This window comes from Lipotes vexillifer, unplaced genomic scaffold, assembly GCF_000442215.2.
Source record: "Lipotes vexillifer unplaced genomic scaffold, Lipotes_vexillifer_v1.1 scaffold1266, whole genome shotgun sequence".
Taxonomy (NCBI): Eukaryota; Metazoa; Chordata; class Mammalia; order Artiodactyla; family Lipotidae; genus Lipotes; species Lipotes vexillifer.
The window spans coordinates 405,596-424,854 of record NW_006778690.1 but is presented as its reverse complement, the minus strand read 5'-3'; the positions used below and the strand labels follow the sequence as shown (position 1 = coordinate 424,854).

The 19,259-nt window shown below is 39.0% G+C and overlaps 1 protein-coding gene and 1 pseudogene across 2 annotated transcripts in view; both read left to right on the top strand.

Annotated features, from left to right (window-relative positions):
* Positions 1 to 6,984, top strand: part of LOC103080106 (uncharacterized) — a 13,090-nt pseudogene extending 6,106 nt beyond the window's left edge.
* REV3L (REV3 like, DNA directed polymerase zeta catalytic subunit) overlaps positions 6,934 to 19,259 on the top strand; it is a 199,266-nt gene continuing 186,940 nt past the window's right edge. The window contains exons 1-3 of one of the 2 annotated variants that reach the window (XM_007451748.1): positions 6,934 to 7,044; positions 7,436 to 7,928; positions 17,626 to 17,753. Coding sequence is in view for 1 of the 2 variants with exons in the window: in XM_007451747.1 (XP_007451809.1) it covers positions 7,790 to 7,928 (139 nt within the window). In the remaining variant the exon portion in view is untranslated. The remainder of the gene's footprint in view (positions 7,045 to 7,435; positions 7,929 to 17,625; positions 17,754 to 19,259) is intronic. The other variant, XM_007451747.1, reaches the window with a different exon arrangement.

Sequence of the window (19,259 nt, the reverse complement as noted above, 5' to 3'; positions counted from 1 at the left end):
ACTCTTTCCTATATGTATTGTTGATGATTGCTTTTGTGTTTCAATGGCAAAGTTGAGTAGTTGTGAGAGAGACCATATGGCCTGATAAGCCTACAGTTTATCTGTCCCTTTACAGGAAATTTGCCAAACCCTGCACTAGACTATTAGCATGAAGGCAGAAATCATGCCTGTCATTCTCACTTCTATATTCCCAGCACCTAGCATAATACCTGGTACATAAGTACTTTTGGACTAATTGTATTTCAGCCTCAAGCTTTAACCCATCTTGTCATGAGATCACATTAACTGGCCTGTGTTTATAGAAGCATTATAATCACTGCTTATCCAGATAATGATTGCAGTATTCTAGTCCAAGGCGGGTACAGAAATTAATCAAATAAAACACAAATGAATGGATTATTGCAACCACAGGTAAGTGCTCTGGAAAAAAAGAAACACAGTACAATTCGAGTGTGTAACAGAGAACCATAATCAAATATATAGCTTGGGAAGGCTTCCCTGAGGAAGTGACCTTTGACCTGAAATTTATTTTTTATTTTTTAAAGATCTTTAAAAAAATAATTATTTTATTTTTGGCTGCGTCGGGTCTTTGTGGCATGCGGGATCTCTCTTCATTGCGGCATGTGGGATCTTTCTGCTGCGGCGCATGGGCTTCTCTCTAGTTTTGGCACCCGGGCTCCAGAGCGCGTGGGCTCTCTAGTTGACGTGCGTGGGCTCAGTAGTTGTGGTGCATGGGCTTAGTTTCCCCGAGGCACGTGGGATCTTAGTTCCCCAACCAGGGATCAAACCCACGTTCCCTGCATTGGAAGGCGGATTCTTTACCACTGGACCACCAGGAAAGTCCCGACCTGAAACTTAAAGAATGAACTAACTGTGCAAAAAGAGGTGGAGAGAGGAAGAGCAAACCAGGCAGAAAGAATATCACATACAATTCTCTCTTCTTTGGAGAGAAAGAAAATGGCATGTACTTTAAACTGATGTTCTTGTCAAATAATGAACAATAAAGTAAATTCCTTCAAAGTTAAGAGTAGGATCCAAAATGGAGCTAATCGGTGGGATATTTATAACAGTGTAAAATTGGAAACATTCTGTTATTGGCCGACAGTAGGAAAATGGAAAACTGTTGTATGTCCATGGCACAGCATATTATGTATCCATTAGAATAATTTATACGAAAAATTCTAATTTGCATGAGAAATGTTTCTGCTACAATGTAAAGTGAAAATAACCAGGGGATTATTTCCACTGTGTAATATACTTATAGAAAAATTTTCTAGGAAAAAAGGGGCTAAAATGTTAATCATGACTGCCTTTGGGTGGGATTGAGTGTCCTATATTTTCTTTATGGTTTTCCATAATTTCTTTCCTATGCATTTCAAACCTTTAAGATTGGAAAAATACATTTTATTGAGAAAATAAGGAAATATAAGTGTTGGTCTGTGACCTACACATCTGACAGTAAATAGTCTTTCCTGGTCCCTGGAGGGATGTAAAATTAGGATCAAAACCCAGGGGTGCTCACTGTCAATAACAAAAACTATTAGTGGACGTTTTCCTGGAATGTGATTTAAGCTGTGAATATGTAAGTGCAGTGGGGACTTCGGGGCCAGGGAAAACCAGCCTGAGATATGCTGCTCTACAGACACACTGCTTCTGAGATTTTGAATCCCGATTATTTACACTGAGAACTTAATCTAATCTTACTCTATGTGTGTTTGGTTTCTTCCTGCCTAGTCATGATCCATCAGAAATGCCCCAATATCAGTTCTGGACATGTAATTTAAATGAGGGTCCTGGAAAGCTCAATCATCAATTCTAATATTACTCTATTCTGAAAGCTTCTTTTTTGTTTCTCAAACATCATCTTTAATTTATAGGCTCAATGGTCTCTCCCTTAAAACTATTACTGCTAATTTATGGAAGTGTAAGAGTTGAGAGTTGTTTTTTCAAAGTATTGCTTCTCCCTGTAACTGAGTAGATTAATTGGTTAAAAAGATAAGAACAGAGAGAAATTCAGCTCTCACCACAATGATTAATTTGACTTTCCTTTAGTTTCTTTTAAAAAGAGACATAAAACCCCATTCTTTTAGTCAAAAAATATTTTATCATTCAGGCAATACATATTTATGTGTCTACCTTATACCCAGACAGCTGCTATGAATAAACTGGGGGAAACCTGCATGAAGTCTTTTGAGAGTGAGGAGAGCTGATGGCAATTGCCTCCAGAGTTTGCCATACTTAATTAGGTTTTCCAAATCCCTTCTGGGAGGAAATGAGTTTCTTTACCATCATGGTTTTATAGAGGCCAGACACTATATGAAGGATTGGGTAAAAATTTCCCTTAGAAAAGATCAACTACCATTTATATGCATGTGACACCTAAAACCCACTGATCCCCTTTAAACTTTCATCCCAAATGTTTGTTTCATCACCAAGGTAGGTGGTATTATTTTTCTGACAATGGAAAAAAGGTCACCATAATTCTGCTCTCCCAGGTATGAGAATTTTGAAATCTTTTTAACTCAACTCTGTATTTTGCTCTGCTTGAGAATCCATAGAAAAAATTGCACATGACCTTTCCAGGATCTGCAATGATCATGGTTCCTAGCTGCAGACAGTGGAGTCCACTAAAGGAGTTCAGTAGAGAGAAGTAACTCCTCTTTGGGGGGCACTTAGAAATGTATGAGGGTATTTTTATCACAGTGGCATGTAGTGCCCAGGGGCCAGGGATGTTAAATATCCTGCACAATAAAGAATTGTTTCATCCAAAATATCAGGAGAAGCCCCCTTGAGAAACACTGAGCTCAGGGTCAACTTCATGGGCATGCAAACTGTGCAGTCATACAGGGCCCACTGCTTGCTTTAATGGTCTGCAGTTACCATTCTGAAAATCTTAATACTTTTATGTTTGAATGTCTGTTTTATAAAAGAAGTGGTACAATGGATCATACCTGCAAGCAGAGGAGGCAATCTGTTTGTCTTCTTGCTTACTATCCAGTTTGCATACAGTCTGCATAATGCCTCACAAGCACAGGATGCTGGTGAACCTAAGCATACAGGAACTCTGGGAGTTACAAAGTGACTACAAGGCAAACATGTTATATCTATGACTGATTTAGTGGAGGCGCTGACAGTTTCAAGAGGCTATGCTTTCCATTTCAACCAGAACTTGCTTCAGGTGTAGAAAGAAGGTAATGGCATCCTAAGAAATACAAGTGACCAAAGAACTCTATCGTAGCCTTACTTGTGTTACTTCCCTGTATGACCATTTACACTGAAAATGATGACACAGAAGGAAGGGGAAAGGCAGGGCAACCCATAGTTCCTTTCCCTTCAGTCCGTCCTTACTCAGGTTGGTGGGATATGTGCATATCAAGAAGGGAAAGAAAAACAGCTGAGTTAGTTTTGTGCTGCATTTACACTGTTCTGATAAGCAAAAAATACATCCTCGTGGCATGTACAAACTACGAAGTATGAATTGTGTCATTTTGGTGATTTCATGTATGAGTTAAATGCTCTTATATTTGCATTTATAAATGGCACTGCACAATATAAAGAAATGGTAAAATTCATTCTAATAATTTAAAATTCTAATTTTTCTTAGAATGACATTAAAAAGCAAATTAAAAAACAATGTGACAGGTTGAGGGAGAGATGACGGAAGAAAGAAAAAGCTTTGTATTTTAGTACATATAATGGCACTTGTTCCCTGCTTTTTGAACAGGGGCCTTACATTTTTCATTTTGCTCTGGGCTCAACAAATTGTGTAGCTGACTGTGACTGAGCTAGTTTAAGCAGAAAGGGATTAAAGGATAGTATTTAGCTCATAGATCTCTCAGAGGACCAGAGAACCAGGCTTGGATAATACATGGCTAGAAACAACATCCAGGAAAAACCAAACCGGGAAGAACACTCATCCCACATCACATCCGCTATTCTAGCAGAAAGCCATCCTAGCACCACTTGCCAGTCAGCACCTATGACTCTCAAAATGGATGCCAGAACTCCTCCCCAGCTACCCAGAAGAACCAGACACCTCCACCACGGTGTTTGCCAGAAAATCCCATCTCCCTGAGTGCAACTGAGGCATCACATTGCTCATTTTCAGATCTACGTCTTGAATGGGTGCATCTGATTGCTGGAAACTAGGTTACATGTAGTGAAACGCTGAAGCCAACATATAATTGTTAGCATCTTCTCCAACTAACTCCCCATTCAGTGAAGTCCCTTTGGTAGCTTGGGAGTATTCACACCATGAAAATGGGTCAATGCTACAAATCAGGTTCTTTCCCCTCCTCCAGCCACTGTTAATGATTTACTAGCACACCACTCATCCATGCCAGTACTCTAGTATTTTTTAATTTTCTAGCTTCTAAAGTACAGAAAAGCTAGAAGGGGGGCTGGATAAGTGTTGAATAAGCCATCTTATAGTATCTGCCAAAAAATTATGGTATCCATTGCCTTGTTCTAGATTATAAATTGCTAACAGACATTGGTACAGAAGGCTGAGCAGGCTTTTACTAAAGGCATGACATGATGAGTATAGGTTAATGAACTAGAAGAGATGATAAAATGTCACTTGATATGACTGAAATATATTTCTATGATGCTGGACTATAAACTCTCTAAGGGCAGGAACCATGTCTGTTTTGTTTCTCGCTTTATCTCAAATCACCTGACAAATAGTCACTCAACATTAACAGCAATAACAAAAAGAGATGCTTTAAGTTTGTTAAGTATAGAGTTCAATTTCGGCATTTCTCATATTGTATGTAGATAACAGTTCCAAATGATTTTACTGTTTTCAGATGAGTTAAATTTCTGGATGTCAAAGTTTATTATGATACTTTCATATACATTATCTCATTTGATTAAGCCTTACAACATCCCTGAAAAGTTAAAGCAGGAATTACTATCCATTTCATAGATGAGAAAAAAAAAAACCCAAAATAGTTATCTTTCCAAACTCATTTACCTAGTAACTGATGGTTTAATTTTTCATTCAAAATTCCAGAGCTCTTTCTTACCTCAGGAGAATATAATTATAAAACACATTTGATAATGATTAATTAGGGGAGTACTGTCAGGTTTTCAATGTGAACATTAAGTTAAATTTGATTACATGCAATGGACACAATATCTTAATTTCATGCTGCAAATGTTTTTCTTCAAGAGTGAACATTCTTTCCTTGGAGTTCTAGAAGGATTTGAATGATGGTTGCAACTGCCTTTTCTTAAAGTAAATGAGTTGATTCAAGAGGTAGGAGGAAAGAAACCCTTTTCTAGAAATAGCTCATCTGTGAATCTCATACTTTTACCTTTTTCTAGTTAGGAATAATATAATTTAAATATTATGGATGTACTTTATAATATAGTACCGGGATTCTCGATTTTATATTACTTAAGAACCATGACAGTGGTGGGTGGTCCAGGCCCCATCCCCCAAAAATGTGATTTAGTAAGTGCCGAAATATTAAAGAACACACTAGTGCCATGAAATACTGTGAGAATCACTGGTACTGTGCATCTGATATTCAGCTTGTACAAAATATTTTACCAGAAAACGCATTTAGTATGGTAGTCCTATTTTTAAGTCACTTCCATACCTTTCTAAAACTAAAATCAACTTAGATTTTGCCTCTTAAAATATTAAGTAACGTCCTGTATATTAGTAGAAATCTTGCCACCTATGTTTACAATCATGCTCTCAGGTTGAAAACTGCAAGCTAATTTGCTGTGGTAATCAGTCTCGAATCCCTTGGAACATAAACTCTTATTAGCATTATATGTTATGGGATTTATAGACAGCTTACCAGTGATCTGTCCCTCTGGGCCTTTTGATTTTCCTACTTTAAGAACCACAATGGTTCCAAATGAGGATCTCTCACACCACTTCAAATATACGGCAACCTACTAACCATTAAAATAACACCTGTATAATACACGTGTGAAAGAATGATCTCTAATTTGAGTAGATTGAAAACGACTGTCAAAAGTCCTAATTCTGTGGCATATTTCAAACTTGAAACGACGGTTTCTGCCTTCTACTGCTTCAATCTTTTTGATGGGAAGAAACCCTAATGGATTTTTAAGTGAAACTCTCATTGCACGGATGAAGAAACTGAGGCCCGAAGAAACCAAATTATTTGTCCAAGGTCACGCCCAATATTAGTGACCAAGTCAGACAAAAACCCAACGGTTCCAATATAATGGCCAAGCCAGCTGCATGTTACTGCCCTTTTTTTGCTCTTCGTTTCACAACTGCACCCCTATTTCCCCCTCCCCCCCCGCTTTTGGATAAAGTTTTGTCCAACGGTCCTCGCCCACCTCCTTTTGCTTTTATGCCTTAGGATAGTAAAACCTTACACAAACTGTTAATAACACTGGGAGTCCACATCTGACGTGGTGACTTTCTTGGGCCTTTTTCTTCGGCCGAAAATTTCGCCGAAAGGCTCTTAATCCTACGTTCCGCGGGGAAGGGAGGGGAGAAAGGGGAGGAGGGAGATCACTGGGAACTGACCAGTCCTTACATGTCCAGGCGCGCGCCCGGGACGCAGCCCGTGGGTCCTAGGAGGAAACCAAGGAAGGACATACTAGGGCGAGAGGGGAGGAAAGGGGCGGGAGAAAGACACCGCGGTGGGAAATCCCTGTGCACTGCATCTGCCAAACCTTGGCAAACCTAAGCAGAGCTGAGCGTGAATAAAACTCATTAAGCGGCCGGGCGCAGACACAGCGGAACAACAGTTGAAGAGGGGGCGCGGCGGCTCGCGCCGCGTGTGGGGAAACGAACGCCTGGGCGGCTCTTTTATAGGCCGAAGCCCGCGCTCGCGCGCCCCCGCCCCTCGCACCGCCCCTGGGCCACGCGCGAGGCCGCTGCGTTACCTGAGAAGGGCCGGCTGCGTCCGCCGCCCGCCCTCCCGCGAGGCTGCAGCGGCACGAGGGCTGCGCCTCGCCTCCCCGCGGGCGGGTTTTCTTACCTTGTAAAAAGCCGTTTCCGCGGCTGCCCCCGCCTACTCTGCAGGATGTGAAATGGCGGTCGCTGAGGCGAGCGCGATCACCGCGGCTCCGGCCAATCCCGCCTAGCCACCGAAACGGCCCTGAACACTGGCGCCCCCCTCCCGTCCCGCCAGGCCCTCCGAGCCCATCCATGACATCGGCGCTCCGCCGCCCCCTCCCTCTGCTGCCCCTCACCCAGGTAGCCGTGCCCACCGGCCGAGTCATCGATCCCCCGCGCCCTGCGCTGGCCGAGCTTTCCGGCAGCCTCCGCTCTCGCTGCGTGCCCGGGGGCGGGGGAGAAAACACCTACTCGGCCCCCGCCTGGATGTCCCGCTGGGGCGCCCGCCCGGTTCCCTCCCTTTCCCGCCGCTTCCCCTCCCCCAACTACTCATAGCCCTCTCTTCGCCGCACACACAACCCCCCTTCTTCCCTCCCCCAGTGGTTGCGTCCGTGACATCATCATCATGGCAACAAGAGCTGCAGCCTGGGACGGAGGAGCCCGTGTGATTCCCGGCGGCGGCGGCAGTGGCGGCAGCAGCAACAGCACCAGCACCAGCACCGACGAAAGCGCGAGGGCTTCCTTCCTGTCGCCCCTCGCCGGGTGCTCCTGAGGAGGCGGCGGCAGCAGTGCCCACATCGCCCCACCCGCCGCCGCTGTTCGCCGTGTCTGAGTGTGAGGGGAGGGGGCCGAACCGCGGAGAGGAGGGGGCGCCGCCGCTGCGGAAGGAGTCGCCGCTGCTGCTGCCGCTGCCAGGTCTCTAGTGAAGAGGAGGTAGTGGCGGCAGCGGCGAACATGTTTTCAGTGAGGATAGTGACTGCCGACTACTACATGGCCAACCCGCTGCAGGGGCTGGATATCTGCCAATCCCCCCTCACCCAGGCCCCTGTCAAGAAGGTGCCGGTGGTGCGAGTCTTCGGAGCGACCCCGGCAGGTAAGCGGGCGGGAGCGGCGGACGCCTGGGCAGCCCTCCCCGCCGCGCACTCGCGCGCACGCCGCCGGCCCTCTCCGCAGATCGCTGCCGCGTCTTCCCTCCCCTTGGCCCTCCTCGCCTTTCCTCCCGAGCCTGACGAGAGGCGCAAAAATGGGGGTCTGCGCGACCGTTGCGCGCCGCCCCCCGCATCCCACCCCAGGCGGGGAGGCGGCGGGCGCCGAGTGTTTACACTGCGTGCGGCGGTCGGGAGCCGGGTCCGCACTCGGGGTCGCGGGCAGGCGGAGCGGGCACCACTCTCGCCCCGGAGGACGGGTCAGGTGGCCGCGCCATGTCCTCCATGAACGGGTGCGCGGGGCCCCGCTCTGAGGTCGATCGCTGGTGGGACCGTGGACAACCTCTGCGTCTCCCAAGTTCCCCTTGCTGGAAATGGCTTTCAGAGGAGTGGGGAAGTGTCAGCTCTGTTGTCAGTCGCTCCTCGTCGCCTCTTCTCACCAGCGCTCTCCTCTGCCCCTTCTGGAGATGCTGTGGGCTGAAGAATGGTGCCTGGGGCCACATAATCTTTCTTGTTGAAGTGACCATGTGGTTCTGCTGTGAGTGCAGGTCGTAACTCCTTAGAGTTTAAAGTAAAGCCTCAGAGTCTGGGGGACAGGGCTGCGTCCCCAGGTGCATTGCTTTCAGGGAAATGTGTATCCACGGAAGTAGGAAATGCGTGTTTATGTTGCCCAACGTACAACATCCCACTTAATAGCGTGAATTTCATAGGAACCACATCTAAGTCCAGCAACGCAAACATTAAAAAAAAAAATGCCCCTGTGCTGGGGTGTAGCATTGCATTTTAAATACACGTACATCTAAGACAAAAACAATTTTGAAGAACCAGTGGGGTGGGGAGACAAGCTAAGTTCTCAAAAGCTCTTGGGGATTTATGATAATGTAAGTAGGATAGTGGCCAAATTTACAAGGTTTTTAATTGTTTTGCTTTTCTACATGCTTTGAACTGCCTATGTGAAATAATGGAGCTGCCTCCTAGAAAGAGATGCTCTTACCTCTAGCTATGTACTGCCCTTTGGGATTTTAGATAGCGTTTCGCACTTGATGCTCCTTGCCCTAATCACCATTCATCTTATTACTGCAGTCAGTTTTCCTGTGGGCTATCAAGATAATAGCACTTTCCCAAACACAAGCACTCATTCTAAGCAGTTATCTTTTAATGTGAATTCTCTTTGTTAAAAATTTCAGTGTTGTTAGTGAGATTTGATAGAATGCTTCTTTTTAAAACAGTGAAAAAGATTTTGATGGTATGGACTTTTTAAGATGGGGCATTTGGGTGCTGTTAACAATTTGTTGAAAGTGTAACACCTGAAACTTTGGAGGCTGGAGAACAGAGGCAATAAAGAGTTCTGAAGGATAGATTTTCTGCCCTTTTAAATATAGTGGTGCTGTCTTTGTTTCTAATTGGAATTTCAGTGTAATATACTTTTTTTTTTTTTTTTCACTTCAGGTGCAGAGAAGGAATAAGATAGGGATGTTGATATAGTTCTGTTCAGCCAGATTTTGAAATTTTAAAGGGACATGCTAATAGGATATACTGTGGCATTGCTGTGTATTACAGTTTGTATGGTTTGGGTTACTTTTCTACATACAGTTTTTTTTTTTTCTCTGCACAAGTCATTAAATATGTATCCCTGAGTGATTTGTAAGCTCTGTTTTATAGGAAAGTTTTGTTTGTGGAAAAAAAGTGAATTTCAGAGTGAGCTAGGAGGAATTTTATTATGTGAAAAAATATTCTTTAAAAAATAAAGAGTATGGTGTACTTTTGTGTTCCTCAATATAAAAAAAATAAAAATGTGAACTAGTCTATAAAAAGAAATATGTGTTTCTTCCTCTTGGACATCTTACAATAGATTACCAGCATCTCCCCCTCCCACCCCTTAAAAAAAAAAACTGGATTAAAAAATCACTTTGAAATGTATAATGTAAATCAATATAAAAGTTAGACTTTTTTGTACATACATGGAAAGATATAAAACCTGATACAGAGAAATCCAAACTTCAAGTTGTTAAGGATAATTGAATTGAGTTTGCTATAAATATAGTTCACAAACATAAAAATTTTTGTGTGTCCTCAAAAGGTGAAAAATTTTGACATCACTGGCATACATTTAAAGTTTACAGCTTTCAGAATCAAGCCAGCATTTTTAGCATGTCAGAAACTCCCAGTAAAATTAATATTAATTGAACATAAATAAAAACTACAATTATCTGCTTCTGAATTCTCTCCCCAAAGAAAAGTAGTCCAGTCCACCTAGTAAAATAAATTTTGAAAATAATTAATATAAAAAAGAAGTCAATTTGGCTTAGTAAAAGTCTGAATGCTAGAATTTTTAATGAAGACAGATTTATTGTTTGAAAGCACAAACTATATATATCTACTAATTAGTAAAATTAATGAAAAATTGTAACACATGATAAATCTATGTTAGAGTGTCATAAATGTAAGTCTTTCATACATAGGAAATTTTGGAAGTCCTCAATTCTTTACCTTGGTTTGGAGAAAATATGTTTTTAAACTGAGTTTGCTTTTCAAATGAAGTTGTGAAAAATAACAGCAGAAGAAATTTTCTCCCAAATAAAATGACCATTTCAGATTTATATTATAAATTTTGAACTGATTGGTTTATTACATTTTTACTAGTTCAGTTTTCCTATTATTGCATGAAAAGTATTTTTCTGCTTTAGAAAACAGTCCAGTTGACTTCTGATTGTCCTGTGTTTTGAGGGCATATTTGAATAATTTAAGAAATAAATTGTCTTAGGTTTAAGAGCTCTCGTATCTTAAGTTGGTGAAATTTGAAAAGGTATTTTAAAAAGTGGTACATTCAAATTTGAATGATAAATCCTGACTAACTGATTTAATCCTTTGGTGGTTGAGGATATTGGTTCCTGAGAGAATCAATTAAATGTTCTATATATAAGTGATGGAATTATTTTTTAAAAAACAAAAACCTCTTCTGCTTTTCTTTCACTCATTAAAAAATGTCTTGAATATTGTTTGGACATACAATGTATTTAGCAATATAACAATTTTTTGGTAACTTGTTTTAGTGGTGGGAAGCAAGGTTATAAATAAATAAAGTACAGGACAGCGTTTTTTCACTTAGATTTGAATATGGGTATGAGTGCTCTGGGAATTCACTTCAAATAAAATCCTAAGGCTTTATTGTAAGGACCTGACTCAGGTGGATCTGGGAAGCTGCCCAGTTACCACATACTAACTCTTGCTTCTTAGTTGCCTGATGTAACTCATTTCATGTTGAGCTTAGACAGCTCTCTCAGTTTTCTCAACATCAATTTAAACAGAATTATCCTTTCAAAAAGCTTCCCTGCTGAGATGCAGAGTAGGAGTAAATAGAAGAGTGTGAGTGAGATGTTCACATAGCAAGTAATTAAACAAAGTAGGACAAACAGACTATAGAGGGAGCTGCTTGACTTTAAGATTACTGTAAGGAACTCTGCCATCTCCCCCCCTCTAAGTCTTCCTCCAGCTAGTAAAAATTTTAGTAGATTGTTCTAGATGCTATGAAATCAGGTTATTCAACATAAGAAATTGATAATTCTGAAATGCTGTATAAAGTTATGTAGTTGCATAATCTCACTTTTTTGGTATTTTGGTGGATTATTAAATTTGAGATGAGTACAACTTTGAAAGCTAAAGCATTTATCAACAACTCAGATTACGAATAATTTCTCTAAAAAAAGTCTTGTTCATAGGCTTTTAAAAAATATTTTAAAAATATTTTAAATATTTTTAAAATATTTTAAATATTTTAAATATATTTTAAATATTTTAAAATATAAAAATATTTTAACATCACATAATGCCTATTTGATATAAATATTAGAAAGATTTTTCAGGAGCACTACTGAGATTTAGTGATTTACCACAAACAAAATTGGTCAGTTTATTTAGTAGGTATTTGAAGCTTGAGTTCCAAATTTTAGTAGTTTTCTATATTGTGTTTGACTTAAAATAACCATCAGTTAATCAGAAGCTTATTAAGCAGGAGTCCTCTTAAATCTGTGGACACAGTGGAATCTTGTAGTACGTGATTCAGTTCATTCAGTGAACACTTAATGAGAACCTACTGCATATATATTGAGCTATGTTTTAAGTGCCGTCGTTATGAACAACTTTTATCCTCCAGAAGCTCACAGTGTAGGAGGGATGATAGACATGTAAACATAAGTCAAACATAGTTTAATTGGAATATAAAAGAAATGTGTGTAAGACAAAGTGAGGACTCAGAGGACATGTTCATTGACCACCTAGCAGGCAAAAAGGGGAGTCAGGGAAGGCTTCATGAAGGAAGTATGGATTAAGTCATTTTAAAGCAATTTCAAAAGAATATTAAAATTCTGATTGAGGAACAGATACAAGGTAATTCACAAATGGAGAGAAAACTGCTCTTGGCTGGGCAGCTTGGCAATGCATGTCAGAATCCTTGAAATGTTGTTTTTTGATCCAGTAATTCCAGTTTTAGGGATTTTAATCTATGAATGTAAATCTTTTGGCAAAACTGATTATCTTTTGAATCCATCTACTTCTTTCATTATCCATCACCACCCTAGTCTAAACTACTAGCATTTTTGGATGCATTTACAATAAACAGCCTCCTAATCTTGGCCTACCCCAATCTATTCTGTTCCCTTCTAATCTGTTTTCTACACTGTAGTCAGGGATCTTTTCAAAATGCAAACCTGATTATATCACCGTACTACTTGGTATGCTTCAGTAGCTTTCCATTGCATTTAGGATAAGGACAAAGCTACATGTCTTACTTGGTGGCATCTACATGTCTTACAAGGTCTTGCACAGTCAGGTCCCTACCTCTCTATCCAGTCATGGCTTGAGCCATGTCCTTCTTGCCCTGCTCTTTATGTTCCAGCCATATTGACCTTATTTCAGTCCCTTATTCTTACCATGCTCCTCCCTCAATGAGGCCTTTGTACCTGCTGTTCCCTCTGCCTAGAACGTTTTTCCTTTTCCTTCACCTAAACTCCAATTTGTCATTCCTCAGGGAAGCCTTCCATAGACTCTCAAAGCTCCATAAACTCTCCTTCATAACACTTGCTATAGTTGTAATTTTTATATGCATTGGAGATGGTTTGTTTTTCCCAGTAACCTCCATAAATGCTGGTAATGCGTTCATTTTTGCTCACCATTATACAGACAGTGCTGACCACAGTGCTTGAAACTCAAGCATTTGTTGCAAGAATTAATCAATAGATGATAGGCATAACAGGGAAAAGCCCCAAATGTTCAACAACTGAGAAATGGTTACATAAATTGGGCATATTCATTTAGTAGAATTTATGTAATTAAAGTCATGTTTTCATGGTTATAATATAAATATAATATATAATAATATGGGAAAATGCTATCAGTATATTATATGAAAAAAATCAGTTTGCAAAATAGTCATTTATGCAGAAAAAATGCACCAGAATATAAAGGTTGGTTATCACTGGGAGGTGTATTTTGTATTTTTCAGATTTTCTTCAGAGAACATGTATTGATTTTATAATTTGGAAAAAGAAACTATACAAAATTAAGGAAAAGCTATCAGAAATATGGGAAAAAGACTTGAGGTTGATATTGGGCTCCCAAATAAGTATCAACTAAAATGCATGATTGCATGATGATAGTGTTAACCTTGATTATATAAATTCAGTTTAGGAACTGCAAAATGATTCTTATATTAAAGAAAGCCAGTAATTTCTAGTTTTATTATACTCATTTATATGTAACCTGATTTTAATTTTAAAATGTTTTGCAGAGTAGGATGGCTTTGGCACATGACAGCAATGAAACAGAGCAGAGACTCTAATATATGTAAGAACTTAGTGTATGATAATGGATGCTACCTTTCCTGTCAGTAGTGGAAAGAATTCTTTAATAAAGTGTTGGCTTCCAGATAAGTGAGAAGATTTAAATGTGAAAACAAACAAAAAACGTAGGATAATTATTTTAATTTAATCTAGGAATGGTGAAGGCCTTTCAAAGTATGAAACAGAACTGAAGTCAGATTGCTGAATTTTACACCGTAAAAATAAAATTCTGTATAATGACAAAAATCATAAAGTTAAGAGAAGTAGACTAGTAAAAATTATTTGTACACTTTTCACAAAGGACTGATTTCCTCTTAATATACAAAGAGCTCCTAGAAAACAACCCAGTAGAAAAAGTGAGCAAAGAGAATTCATATGAAAAGATGTGCAATTTTATTATAATGAAGATGTAAATTAAAGCTACAGCATACCATTTATCACCTATCTAATTAGGAAAGATTGATTACATAGTATAACTTGGGGAGGGTGAGAGGAAGGGGAAATGGGCATTCTCATATATTGCTGCTGGGAGTATAAAATGTTTATTTTCTATGGAAAGCAATTTGTAAATCATTTTCCGAATTTAAAAATGCACGTATATTTTAGTGGTGTTTTTTTTTTTTTTTTTTTGGGCCGTGTCGCGCAGCTTGTGGGAACTTACCCTACTAAGGATTGAACCCGGGCCCCTGGCAGTGAAAGCTCAGAGTCCTAACCACTGGATCGCCAGGGAATTCCCTTTTTTTTTTTTTCTAGTTCTTTTTTATTTTTTCACGTATATTTTGATCTGGCAACTTCATTCAAGGATTTTATCCTCTAAAAGCTTTTATATATGTGTCAAATGAGCATATAAGAATATTTGTGGCAGCATTGTTTGTCATTGCAAAAGGCTGGAAACAACCTAGACATAAACCAGTAGGGGAGTAGTTAAGTATTATTATGGCATATCTATTCAATGGAATACTAGGCAGTCCTTAAAATAATGAGGCAACACTATGTGTACTGCTGTGGTGCCCTGTCTGATATATTAAGAGGAAAAAAAGCAAGATGCAAGACTCCATGTGTGGTATGCTGCCATTTGTGTGGCTTAAAAAATATATATGTATGTATAAAATATATAAATATAAATAAATATATGTAAATAAAAATATAAATATATATTTATAAGTATATATATTGTACACATATATCTGGAAGGATACATGAGAGTTTTGTAACAGTGGTTGCCTCCAGTGAGGGTAACTGGTGGCCTAGAGAACAAAGGTGGGAGTCTAATTTTTTTTATAGTTTACTGTTTGGTAAGTTTGGGATGTGTTTTGCCATGTGCATGGGATACCTGTTCAGAGTTAATTTTTTTAGGTTATGTTGTGCTTTCAAGAATTGGTAAGGAAGAACAAAAATAAAAGGGCATAGTAGTCCTAAATAGTTGTCAAATGATTACTGCAGTACCGTTTAATTTTAGGTTTTAATTTTACTGTTTAATTTGAGGTCTTCTAATTCAGAGCTTCCAGTTGATGTTATGTGGCTCTGGGCGCTAGTGGAGTGGGGTCTGAAGGTAGGGTGTGGGGTTCCTGTAAGCAGAGAGCATGATGAGCATAACTAGCAGGTATTGCTGTGTTTGATATTTTAAGTACATTAAAGAAGGTGCTTTACTACTTGGAATCTACTTCAGCCAGCCAGAGTATGCAGCCGCCTCTTGTCAAGAAAGGATCGTGGAGCTGTTATTGGAGTTTGTATTCTGGGTGCTTGAGGAGCATGTCATCCAGTGCAAGGTGCAGCCACTGATGATGAGAGGACTGGGTAGCAGGGATGTTGCACTGGGGGGCCTAGCTCTACGCCTGAATTTCGCCTGTATTGGATTCTCTTAGCTGTTTGATGTGCCATTTAGCTTGTTGCAAGGTGACTGCCTAATAGTGCATGTATGTTCTGAAAAAATAAATCATCATTGTTATTTTGAAATATTGCTCCTGATGTGAAAAAGGTTGGATTTGAAATTCATTCATATTGTTACAAATTTTATTTAAATTAGAAAATTTCTTCCATAATTATATAAAGAAAATGTGATAAATTTTTTCATCAAGCACCATGTCGATGCCTCCAAATGCCCTCTTGTTGGCCATTGTGCTGAACAAATATTATTTACAGTGTGAAAGGGGTTGGAAAACACTGTTCTCGTGAAATTCTCTCATTTTATTTAAAGAAAACTGATACCTAGGTAGATAAGCTCAGGGATTTGTCCACTTTACAGTTGGTTGGTGTGGGGCTGGGTCTGAAAACTGGGGATCTTGACTCGGCCCTTACTGCCTCACACTGGCTCCCCAGACCTGAGGGAAAATTGGAAAGGCATTGGTTATAATTGAAAGACGAACATACAGACGTTTAGAGGAAAAAAAAAATGCACGTACACAGTTTAGAAATCTTTGAGGGCCTGCTGTGTCCGATAGTGCCTAGACTCTTCCTGTAGACTAGGTTATATAGTAGGATTTGTTTTGTGATGACTGTAGCTATCTCCTTTTAAAGAATAATATAAAGGTTAGACTATAACAAGAGGAATTTAGGACAGATATAAACAAAAATTGTTACTAGAATTGTATGTATATAGTTTTCCAAAGGGGAATGAACCAGGAGACCTTTCAAGTTCCTCTGGTGCTGTAATTAAACTTTTTATGGTCTTGCTTTTGATTGGATTAGAATTTGTTCAATTAAAAATGAGTGAAAAATGATTGGGGTTTAAGTAGGTTGGGGTTAAATAGGCTTCAAAGAATGTTGCCATTAGCCTTAGATATTTCAGAGAAATACTTAGAAACTTATTAAGATATGGGATATGGGATGGTATATGTCACTTTGGTACCTGGCTGCCATTTTAACACCACAGTGATGCTAAATAAGAGAGGAAATAAATAATGGGAGTTAAGGTACACTAAACTTTGGGTAAAATTGTGTTAACTTATAGTTTCCAGATAAGATACAGATAAGGCAGGAGTAGGTGTCTTAGGCAATTTAAACAAAAACACTTCACTGTCTAGACATAAAGTAGATGCATTTTGAGACCAAAACAAATTATAAGTAAAGCCCTCTTAGTGACAGCTATGTAACCTTTTGGTGTGTGGTTGGGTGGGGTTTTTTTGTTTGTTTTTTGTTTATTTTTTTGTCATTTCTTTTAAGTTTTCCAGATGATCTTCTGTGTTTCTTCCAGTTCTCTGTAGATTTTTAAGTATTTCATTTTTTTAAGTGAAAAATATTTTGTTGCTTAATTAGTATTGGCAAACTGGACTGTTTTCTGCAGCAGAAATTGAATATATGCCTAGCAAAGTAAATTCGGAGAAAAACAGGCAGTAATTGTCTTCTGAAAACTTAGGGTTTTTTTGGTCCAATTCTGTTTTCTTTTTAGATGACAGCTGTGGGAAGTACTAAGATTTTGAGGTCAATTTCCTTGGGGACAGTTATTTAATTTTCTTTGGGTTAAGAGAGCATTTACTATATATATGATTCAAAGAATAAAAGAAAGCATGTTACCTCAAAAATGCTTGTGTAGTATATAACAGTTTAACAAGAGTTTTCTATTTTTCTTCCATTTATTACAACTACCAAGGAAGTATAACAAGGATTAAAAGAAATAATCTTATTTTGCATATATATTTATACTTCAAAGTAATTTATACATTAAATTAGGTTTTGTTTGGGATGGTGAAATGAAAGAGTTTGTAAGTAAGAATACATGTTGATATGTGAAAAAATGTGAAGTTAAAACATGTTGGCATACTCCTAGTTTCTCAGAACAAGAAAATGACTAATCTAAATTTCATTTCAGAATAAAAACCAAGACAAGCCACATAAAAGCAACCTAAAAATTAAACTGTCATCATATTATTTGTTTTAAAACTGTGGAATAATATATCTGAGGAAGATTTCTCTCAAAATTGTTTTTCTCAATTTCAAGTAAGTAATTTATTTTGGTTAATATATTGGGGATGAGGGGAGGTGGGGGTGAACCTTGGCATTGAAGTTGATAAATCTACTCATCCTTAAAGTAACAACTCAAATATTAACCACTTTAAAGCCTTCTGTGACTCCTTTGCCCATTCCCAAAAGATTACCTCTTTGGTCTTCCACAGTCCTAGCCTCTTTTCACATGGCTGATAAAGGACTGACTACATTGAGTGTTGTGTTTGTCTGTAGGAATAGTCATATGGCACTACCCTCGTGTGCCTCCTGCCCCTCACCCCTACCCCAGGACCCTCCACACTGCCTTCTGCTGCTAAGAAACCCTGGATAAGTTATTTTATTTCTGTGAGCCTTAATTTCCTCCTCTGTAAAGTGAGTTTTAATAATTTCTACCTCACTGGATTATTATGATTAAACATGGTAAGCAGCACATATCTGGCATATATAGTAACATAACTGTTACTTTCTTTCTAACCCTTCTAACTCCAGAATCTGCCACATTACTGCTATATACCAAGGACTCTTTAAAATGTTTGAGTTGAATTGAAGTGAAAAATGAAATTTTTGTAGCATTTATTCATTCCTCAGAATAGGACAAACTAAAATACCTGTACATTGTGGTGTAAGGCTCTTTACAGTTGGTCACTGACTCATATGTCTTAAGTCTAGGTAATTACGTTTAAAACACTTTTAAAAAACTGGCTATGTTTTATAAGTACCCTACCCAGGCCTGATTGTTCTTTTTAAACTGTTGATGTGTGTGTGTGTGTGTGTGTATGTATACATATATGTATGTATGTGTGTGTGTGTGTGTGTGTATATATATAGATAGATGTGTATATATATATGGGGGGGGGGAGAGAGAGAGAGAGAGGGAGAGAGAGAGGGAGAGAGAGAGAGAGAGAGAGAGGGAGCATGAGACAGAAAACTATCCAAGCCTGATCTTGCCTTGAAAAAGGGCAGTGTTAAGCCATTGATCAAGGAGTAACTACAGTTTTCCAATACTGCCGTTTAGGTTAAGTGTATTTCTTGTGAAAGAGCCTTATTTTCCAAAGCCATTAGTAGTGCCTTCTTTTTTTAAAATGATGGTAGAATGAGTTGGAAGTGTGTGTGTGCCAGAGATCATAGTAAAGGTGACAGTGGGAACTATCGCTCTCTTCTTTTTTTGTCTTTTGTGAATTAGTAACACACACACAAAAATTGAAGCCTTTGGTTTTTAAACCCATTTAGTATTGTGGAATGTGGACCAAATGAATTCATTATTGCCTAGAGTTTCAATTTTCTTCACCATATTTTTTCTACATATATTCCCAGGTTTTCTTTTGTTTTTTAATAGCATTGTCTTCTGGTTATTTTCATGAAGTTATTAGAAATATTTTCAAATTAATTTTGATGAATCACACTTTGGTTGATGTTGCTTAGTGATTATAAAATAGAAGCCAAGTTAGTCAAAAGACTTTAAGGTTACATCATTTTACTAACAGAGGTTATGGACCATTT